Genomic DNA, 10,500 nt, shown 5'->3' on the forward strand with positions numbered 1-10,500 from the left:
TCCAAGATGCACCAAGAGGTCCACAAATTGCCCGTCCCCATTAATTATAGAATCGTAGTTCGTCTTGATCTTTCCAATCCATGCATTTTTGCTCAATGGTTTCTTGACACACGAATTCTTTCTCTTGAATGCTGGGAAAAATGAGAGGAGCGATGCCAAAAATAACAGCCCTTCCACTCGAGCCACATCCATCGCAAATGAGGTGCCATTGTGAACTTCTCAATATTTAGAACCCGAGCCCCCAAGGGCTTTGGGGCGGCAAATCGTTTTCCAGTTTACTTTGCAATGCCCTCTTGGCCGACCATAGGAAAGGCCTCTCCAACTTGTTGATGCAGCTAATTGTGCATGGCGAAATGGTGAGAGGCTTCAAATGCTAAAATGCTTGGACGTTTTTTGTTGTTGAAACAATGCATTGTCCAAAGCGTAAAATTATTGCAGGCCACCCATATGATGTGCAAGTGTTGGACCATACAAGATTCATACGATGGAATACCTACTATCTAAAACAAGGCGGGCATTTTTTGACAAAATTCAAATCATACTTTAATTTGACTGAAGATATATACATAAATGTCAATATTTAGAATAGTTGATAAATTCATTGAAAAAATACACCGTGTGGTGGATCTATTGAAATAGTTTTGGTAATGCAGATGTTCATATTTTTATCTTCAAACAAATAATATTGACTTTTGACGAAATTTATATAACTTATTTTATGAAATGGGAATAGTAATTGACGCAATGCCTACAAAATCGTCAATTAAATCATAAGATTGAAAACAACAAACAACCTGATATTAGAAAATGCGAGTAGGAAAAAGAACGCGAGCAAGAGCATGTGCATTTGGCTAAGAAAAAAGCATGGAAACAAACAAGTGGCCGATTGATATTGATCCTCAACTAGCTCCATCCGTATCCCAAGTTCCAACGCTGGATCGGCTGCTAGCTCGCATCACATACATGCATGCACGACGAGTTTAGGTCATTTTTATCCAAATTGCCCTCATTTTGAGACAGAGGCCGACTGACCGCCGGAACTTGTACCGTGAAACCGTGCAGCCCACCGGGCAGTGGAAGCGCGGGAAACCATGTGTGCATGAGGGCGCCACCGGAAAACCAGCAGCGTCGGCCGTGGCTTGCCCCTTTCCCGCCCGGCCACATGCAGAGCACGGCCACACGCGCCGCCGTCTCCAACACGTGTCCTCCCACCTTCACGTGCTCCGTCGTCTTCCTTCTCCTTCACGGACGCACCGCACGCTTGACACTCGAGTGACTGACGCCATCAATCTCGCCGTCGCACCCCACCCTACGTCGTCTTCTACCTACGTCTCGCTATAAAACAGAAGCCATCGGTTTGATCGATCTGGCTTCGGGTTCATGCCAAGAAGGCATCATGGAAGCCACCTCCTCCCTCACGCGCTCCCTCTCTCTCTCCCTCGCGCCCCGCCCACGCGCCGCGAAATCCCCGCGCATGCCCACCCTCTCCCCGGCGCCCCGCGTCCTCCCGCTCCGCCGCGCAAGATCCGACGCCGACCTTCTCCTCGGGCCCGTCACCGCCGCCGCCGCGGCATCCTCCGCGTCCGTCCTCGTCCGCCCGCCGCGCCCACGGACCCTCCAGGACTGCGACGGCGACGCGCCGATGGAGGACTGCTTCGACGGCGCCGGCGGCAAGGGCAACAACAACAACAGCTCCGGCCGCGGCGGGGGCGGCGGAAGCGGCAGCGGCAGCGGGAGCCAGAGCGCCGGCATGGGCGAGCACTACCGGAGGGTGCTGCGGCTGGAGCCGGACAACCCGCTGCTGCTGCGCAACTACGGCAAGTACCTGCACGAGGTGGAGCGCGACCTGCCGGGCGCCGAGGAGTACTACGGCCGCGCCCTGCTCGCCTGCCCCGGCGACGCCGACCTGCTCAGCCTCTACGGCCGCGTCCTCTGGGAGGCCGACCAGGACAAGGACCGCGCCGACGGATACTTCCAGCGCGCCGTCCAGGCCGCGCCCGACGACTGGTACGCCCAGGCGCGCTATTTGTTTTGTCCATCTTGGTTTCTGATTGTGATCGACCGAACTTAATTAGTGACGTTTAACTGCAGCTATGTGCTGGGATCGTACGCGAGCTTCCTGTGGGACGCCGACGAGGACGACGAGGAAGCCAGCACGGCGGCGGCCCGTGGCTCCCCGGCGCTGGTGCCGGCTTGCTGACCCTGGCCGTCGTCCTGGGATCGTGGTCTGCTGTACTATACTGTACTTATGAGGAGGACCGTGATGGCGGCTAGACAGCGACCTGGTCGACTCCTCGGCCATGTGAGTTGACGGCCGGATCGACCCAGCAGTAATAACCTGCAAGGAGAAACAGATCGATGATGCATACGGCATGCCATTGCCGGCAACAAAGATAGACAGACGTGACCGGATCCGGATCGCCTGAGGCAACTACTACTACTCTACTGAGAAGTTCTTTGCTGCTATCAACAATCGCCTACAACTACTTAATTAACCTTTCTTTGCACTAATGATATGCTATAGAGCGAGCTTGTTATCTGTTTAATTACTGAGCTGCTCGAGCTCGACTGATGCCTCCCTAATGTGTAATTCCAATCACCATACCGAGATCGGGCCAATCTTTGCTTTGATCTGTTTGGTTCTGTTCACCCAAGAGAAATAATGATCAATCTATGTTTGTTTATGTACCAGCTGAATCATACTGGCCATTTAATTTTCTAAGTTTGACTAACACACCGTATGCCTGTATCATATCCCCAAACAGAAAAATACGTCACTTAGCGCACTGCTAGCGATGATAGATTGATAGGCACTAATGCAGTATGCAAGGTCCGAAAATTGGGGAGAAGAAATAGAAAAAAAAAGGTAGATGCATACAAGTTACGAGAAGCTTTGTATGTGGCATTGATTTTAAAAACAGTGTTTGATAAAGGTTTGCATATACATGGAATGAATCTTAAGGCGTGAATCAAAAGGTGAAAACTTTACCCAAAAAATAAGAATCAATCGATACAGAGCCAGTGAATAATCCACCTTTTAAAAGAAACAAAGTTATTGATGAAGCTAGTTTTTTTTTTTTGAAATATATTGATGAAGCTAGTAAGTTACTAGATTGTGTCAGCAATATGGGCACGCCGCTCACTAGGCGTCATCCGCTGTTTTGATTTATTTTCCTTGTCTGTAGCATGCTTTGTTTTTATGAATGGTCTGTATCATACTTCCTCCATCCTTAAATTAGCGTATGTTAGGACATGTCTTAAGTCAAATCCTATTGACTTTGATCAAATATTTAGAAAAAATAGCAATACTTATGACACTAAATTAATATGGAGAGATTTATCTTGATATGTAGTTCAATAATATAGTAGTTTGATGCCACATGTGTTGCTATTTTTGTGTGTAAGTTCAGTCAAATTTAAAAATGTTTGACATCGGAAAAAGAAAAAATGTGAACTCATTCGTGGATGGAGGGAGTACATTATTAAGTTGTACCAGCATATTTATGTATCTTTCTCTTGAAAACATAAATATAGCATTTTACATTTATGTTGGTGTTAAAATATAAATTCAATGTATATATTAGACAACACAGGGTCGACAAGATTTGGGGCCTCGTGCCAAATTCTAAAATGGCCCTTTTGTCCAGAAAAATAACCGAACAACTTGATCGGCGTTGCTGGAGAGCCGAAAGTACGAATCACCATTGTCGAGGACCTAGCATCCGGGATAAATATTGCAAGGACAATCCTCCTAGCAACCATGAGAAAATATCCAGCATTGGTCCGACGAATAAATGTTTGAAGGCTCATACCTAGGTAATTGTAATCTTCTCACACTAGCATTGACGTCTGCAAGGAGATCTCATCGTCGAAAGAAGGGTTAAAGATAACTTATTGTAGATGATATCATCTCCATTGACTTCAGAGGTCAAAAAAACAAAATCCTAACCTAATATTTGAAAAACTCTACTTCTATTAATAATCCACTCATAGATCGGATTCTCAACCCCTCCAATGTTGTTGAAGACAACCAGATAAGGAGAACCTAGGTATGGTACAGGAGGGGGTGGAGGCGGCTACGTTCTCTTTCGGGACGTAGTAGACAGACGGGAAAGACTTATAGTCACTTACTAGCAGAAGTGCTCATGCGTTACACCGAGAGAAATAAATAATAAATCGCTCCAAAAGGAGCATCACTGTTAACTCTTCTTCTCTTTGTCACCATTTGTGATGTTGGTCACATTTTCTCCTATTTACATAACCATACCTAATAAGATTCCAATCTGATCCATGCAGCCACTTGTAATACCCCAATCTGGTAAGTGGTAATGATGGTGTGCCCCATTCTAAAATTTTATTTAGATATGCATTCAAACAAATTTACAATTATTACACACATAATATTTTTCTAATGATTCTAAAATTTAGTAAAACATATGTACGACTCACAAAACTTTGAGAGAAAGCTTTCTTATCGGTTATGGAAGATGCTCTCATATGGAGACTGTCTTGTTATAATAATTTTGTTCTTACTAGATGGCCGATGTTTCTATTACGTTTATTTGAAATACCCAATAGGTTAAGGAAACGATTAGATCAGTATCGTTCTCTCTTTTCTTTTGGAAAATTGATCAACATAAAAAAGAAATATCACCTGACTAAGTGGAACATTATTTCTCGCCCTAGAGATCCTGGTGGTCTAGGCATTGAAGTACTTGAGATAAAGAAAATAGGTGTTTACTCAACATGGTTGTTTAAACTACTTAATGAAGGAGTGTGGCATGAGTTGCTGCATAAAAAAAATACCTACAACAAAAAAACATTATCAAAGTACAAGATAAACCCACGGACTCTCTTCTGGAAGGGATTAATGGGAGTGAGGCAAGATTTTTTCAAACGAGGTTCTTTCATGGTAGGTGACGGAGGAAGCACTCGTCTTTCGGAAGATTCTTGCAACACCATACACATATCTCTATGACATTATGAAACATAATAATGTTATTTGTTGCCGATTTGCTATCAAACTCACGACTAAACATAGGGTTTAGATAAATATTTTTTTTAGTTCCTAATTAGAAAAGTGTTGCTTACTAAATACAATTTGATTAAAAGAAAATGGACGGGTTGTACTGAATGTGTTTATTGTGGTTCACATGAATACATTGAACATCTTTTTATTTCCTATCGTTTTGCACGTTCGGTTTGGAGTAGTTGTTCATTTTACCTTTAACGTAACTGCACTAGTTAATTTTACTAATATGTTTGAAAATTGGCTATATATAAGAAAGTTAAAGATCAAATTCGTGTGGGAGTTTGTGCACTAGCTTGGGCAATTTGGAACTTCCGAAATGGCGTTGTTTTTAACAAGACTATTGTTCCAAAATATTTGCAGGTTATCTACAAAGCTACCTACTAGACATTTAGATGTTGAATGCAATCGGTTGATGGCGGTTGCACGGGTTTTCTTCAACCAGAATGGCTAACTGCAACCCATTAAAATACATGATGCATAGAGGCTTTTCGTATGCTCTGTTCCGCTGGTTGATTCATGTGGCAATACTGAGTGACACATGATTCATAATTCGTTTTTAAACCTAAACTTAAGACTTGATTTGATGAAATAAAAGGTTATATGCATCAGGTCGAGGTTATGTTCCCCTTTTCGTAAAAAGAACATGTTGCCTTTCTTGTCATTTGGTCCCTCATTGTGTTGCTATATGAAGTTCGGTTAGTTGTGCACATGTGTTGCTGGTTGTGTGCATTTCTTCAGTTCCGAGTCATTAGAAAACCTTGTTGGAAATTTAGCATTTGGTGGCACCGGGGTTCCTTAATTTATGTTCATGTTTCACATGGATACTGAATAACATAGTGATTGTGGAACCTGGTGCCTTCTAAAAACTATGTGAAAATAAAGACCCGTCCGGCCTGTTTCCAGTCTAGCGTCGCATTTCATGGTTGAGGATCCCTCGTCAGACTAGATACTACTCCCTTTGTTCCATATTAGTTGTCGCTAACTCAGTACAAGTTTGTACTAAATATAATAGCGACAACGGTCAGCACAGACGTCGAGGATGCAGAATCCATGCTATCATAAGGACAGTCCGAGTTTTAGAGGACTACTCACTTAACTTCCACCTTTCCACCACCGCTAGCCTAGTCTTAACCAACTTGGCATCGCTCCAGGCGTCCGACTGGGCGTAAATCTTGCCGAACGACAACTTAGGAGGGGGTAGTCAGGGGTGAACCTAGGTTAAACTAGCAGGGATCACAGGACACCGGGTCAAATTTGCTTTCCTTGGTAAATTTTATACGTCTATAGCGTGTGACACCCCTAAATCTAGGTAGTTAGTATGAGTAACTCAGAGAGTGGCATCAGGTTGTTTTTGTCCTAGGTCTGCCCTGAGAATAGCTCCTTCGAAGACAATACCAAGGCAGTGCAGCCACAAGCACCTACATACGGGGGTTACACTTGTCCAAAGGTTATGTAGCATCTCTCTCTCTCCGCGCCAACTTTGTAGCCAGTCCATAACCACCAGCATGACAACTAATATGAAAGGAGTGGAGAATAAAAAACAGAAATAAAATACTACCTCTGTCCATCTTTAGATGTTAAAATTTTGTCTAAATTCGAATGTATCTAGACATTTTTTAGGCATAGATATATCCAAATTTAGACGAACCACTGGACATCTATTAACGAACGGAGGGAGTAGCAAAAAACAGAGTTCTCTTTGCAGGAACTGTTGTCCTCACTGAACTAACAGCCCGTTTCACTTGTCCCGTAGCAGGCTTTTAATACTGTACAGGTTCAGCTACGGCATTCTACAGGACTACAGGCGGAAAATAGGAAGCTACCGCACACGGCCTAGAACGAACAGGCCGACCTACCTGATTTGCGGATCAATTGTACACCACTATCCGCTGTACATAGTGGGCTGATTCTGGTACATTTGCTCGTGCATGAAATTCGGAAGCCCACTGGGCTGCCTACTTTGAACGAAAATGTAGTCCAAATGTAATAGACAAACGGATTCTTGGGCATTCAGCGACGTGATCCACTTGCCACCAAGATTCCCTTGTGGTTCTCAAAAGAAAAAACCAAGATTCCCTAGTCCCTAGAAAAAAAAATGCCACCAAGAAGCGTCGCCTCCAGCGACCCAATAGCCATTTTGATGCTGATGCTGCTACAGCAAAACACGTTGAGTATTCAAAAAGACATGGAGAAAGAATAAAGCGAAGTGGTAGCAGGGCAGATAGATATTCCTGGTCCCTATCAGATTCGATCTTCTCAGGACAATTTCTGTATGTAGAGTAGATGCAAGTTGCAACCATGAGCGTTACTTAATAAACTAAAGCGACCAACAGTTTGATTGGAGCATCAAGTCGCTTGGCAAGAAAGAAGAAGTTGAGGGCTAGCTGAAGATTCTCTGCCCAACTGGACGAGACCGTGTGCTTCTGTTTCTTTTTCTTTTCTTTCTGGACCAGTAGCAAGATCCTCCGTAAAAATGGTTTTCGTCGGAGCATCTCGAACTGGTTATGCAAAATAGGGCACGCAAAAAGTAGTTTTAATACACTTATTTTGGTGTTTTAGGACACAAAATTGACCGCACAAGTTAAAGACGATGTAAAATGTGGTTTCGAATATTTTGAGATGATGTAAAATAGAGCATCAACGAACAAATTTTGACACATTTCTAACATAGCTTGACCTTAACACATAGTTCGACACTATCGATACATTCCATTTCAGCACTTCAATTCACGAAATTTTTTTGCACTTTGATACATTTCAATTTCGACAATACATAGACTTCTACTCCAAAACAAATTCGACACTAGATAGACCACGACTCCGATACTACTCCCAGAACTCCTCGTCCTCATCAGAGGAGGCGCCAGGTGATCCAAAGAAGTCATCTTCCATCTCATTGCGCGACGAGACGTTGACGGTGGAGGGGGCCAATCTCTCGTCGTGATGTCGCAACTTGCTTCTTCGTTGTGTCCCTTGCACCGTAAAACTCCAGCTCCGCTTGCATGAACTCCATGTTCTGACGGCAAAACCTCGCCATGGCTGCCTCGTCGGACATATGGATGGGCAATTGCAGGTACGCTCGACGAGTCTCTCGCTCCTCGGCGCGGGCCACCATACGAACCTTGGGAACGAGGAACTCGGCATCATGCCTGCTCTACACCTCCGGAAAGTTCGGCTCCGCACGCGGGTGGCCGAACCTCCACGATGCCGCATCGTACGCGCATGCGGTGAACTCCGGCGACGCGAAAGTCCCCAAGCCACCACCGTTGCCCATCGTGGATGATAAATGCGGCCCGGCGAGCAGACCGCCGCAGCCGCAGCGTTGTTGAAGCCATTGCTCCCTTTCACGCACTAAGTTTTGTTAATTTTCTTTTGCAACATTTATTGGAGATGGTCTAAGTCTAGCATTTCTGGGCAACAAATTATGCGTTTACGTCCCAACGGATCCATCCAGACCGTCGGTTTCGTGCGAATAAAGAAGACAAAAGAACGTGATCAGCCCTAGCCCTATTTTTACCCGCACCCTACAGATCACTGGTCCGTCCCCGCTGTCACCGCGGAATCTGCACTAGAGATTCCTGTGGGCCACGCCAGGCAGGGAGCGCACGTGAACACGCTGATCTGGCTCTTGGGGGCTCGTACCGATCCCACACGTAGCATCGTCTCCGTCCCTCCGTGGCCATATGGACGGCTGTGCCAGCGCGAACCACGAGGGAGAAGACAATGTCAACACTGACGTGGACCCCTCCGGGAGACGCCCATCCAGGCCACGTGTCGCCCGACGCGTCTCGTATCTCCCAGCGACCTCGTGCTGCTAGCCAGTCTCCGATAAACTCAGCTAGACCTGGTCCACGGCTCTACGAAATTTCCCTCCGTGTACATTTCGTGCATCACAGCAGTACAGCACCGGTCTCCCCTTGTCAACAAAAAAAGGAGCAACAGTCTCCCACTCCATGTGGTTTAGTTCCACTGAACTCCGCTGACTAATTTGCGATCGATCTAGCATCTGCTCCACTAGCAAAATATGGTATCTGCTCCCACTAGCAAGTCTATTATGGTTTCGTCAGTCTAGCGACCCGAATGATTATGCTCAAAAAGGTGCTCAACTAATCCATACATCACATTTGCAACTTGAGGGCCATCGGCGAAGCTGATAATGTCCCACTTTTGGTCCCCGTGGAATTTCAAGGCAATGGAAGAATTGAGACGTATTTTTAGGCTCTTATTTGTGAACCGATATATCCCTCGGTCCACATTTACATGACAAGCACGCATGTTACGATGTCAGCTTTGACAATCAATTTAGCTAATAAAACATAGGTAATTATGTGCTATAAATGTAGACACTAGCCAGCTATATGTGATGCATGTGCGAGCTCATATAATGAAAGCAGGAGCATCTCCAGTCGCGTTTTTCAAACCGTCCCTCAAGGGATTTATGGCATGCCGGACAAAAAAACGTTCCCAACCGCGTCCCTCAAAGCCTTTTTTTATCCGGGGTGGCCCGATACGGTGTCCGGCGCTCCGAGCCCGTCCCCGCCCCTCAGGGGACGCTCCGGGCACGCCGGGCACAAGGAAAAGCGAGGCGGGGAGTGACGGGACCGACGCGTCAGCGGCACATTCAAGTTTGGACCTAACCGTCGCCTACCTCGCGATGAAAGTTATTCGCGCGCAGTGACACATGACCGAAGCGTCGTGCCTTAATGGCGACAGAGGGGCAGGCGAGACGTCTCATCGGCGCTGCGCAACCTCCACACGTTGGCGGCGCAACTGGAGGCGCAAATGGAGGAGGAGGAGGAAGCGGAGCAGGAGGATGACGACGACTTCGAGTGGTCCGACGACGATGGGCCGCACCCGGACGAGGCGGTGGATCAGCAACGCTCCCGGAAGAAGAAGCTCCAGGTCCAGGACGACGCCCGTGCCCGCGAAGAGGCGCAGATTCGCCGAGCCGTCGAGCTCTCCCTCCAGGCGGCGCAGCAGGGGAGGGCAGGCGAAGACGCGCTGCTGGAGCAGTGATGCGTGCAGTCGACACGTCCGTTGGGAACCCCAAGAGGAAGGTGTGATGCGTACAGTAGCAAGTTTTCCCTCAGAAAGAAACCAAGGTTTATCGAACCAGGAGGAGCCAAGAAGCACGTTGAAGGTTGATGGTGGCGGAGTGTAGTGCGGCCCAACACCAGGGATTCCGGCGCCAACGTGGAACCCGCACAACACAATCACGTGAACTTTGCCCCAACGTAACGGTGAGGTTGTCAATCTCACCGAGCTTGCTCGTAAACAAAGGATTAGATGTATAGTGTGGATGATGATGGTTGTTTGCGAAGAACAGTAAAGAACAATTGCAGCAGTTTGTATTTCAGATGTAAAGAATAGTACCGGGGTCCACAGATCACTAGTGGTGTCTCTCCCATAAAATAGCAGATGTTGGGTGAACAAATTACAGTTGGGCAATTGACAAATAAAGAAGGCAT

The 10,500-nt window shown here is 46.3% G+C and overlaps 1 protein-coding gene across 1 annotated transcript; it reads left to right on the forward strand.

The window, feature by feature from the left end:
• The first annotated feature begins 1,396 nt into the window (after positions 1-1,396).
• LOC124706625 lies at positions 1,397-2,200 on the forward strand. Its single transcript, XM_047238303.1, has 2 exons — positions 1,397-2,007; positions 2,092-2,200. Exons 1-2 carry the CDS (start codon positions 1,397-1,399, stop codon positions 2,198-2,200), a joined length of 720 nt encoding a protein of 239 aa, XP_047094259.1.
• The last annotated feature ends 8,300 nt before the right edge of the window (positions 2,201-10,500 follow it).

The sequence above is a fragment of the Lolium rigidum genome, chromosome 4 (genome assembly GCF_022539505.1).
Source record: "Lolium rigidum isolate FL_2022 chromosome 4, APGP_CSIRO_Lrig_0.1, whole genome shotgun sequence".
In the NCBI taxonomy this organism is placed as follows: domain Eukaryota; kingdom Viridiplantae; phylum Streptophyta; class Magnoliopsida; order Poales; family Poaceae; genus Lolium; species Lolium rigidum.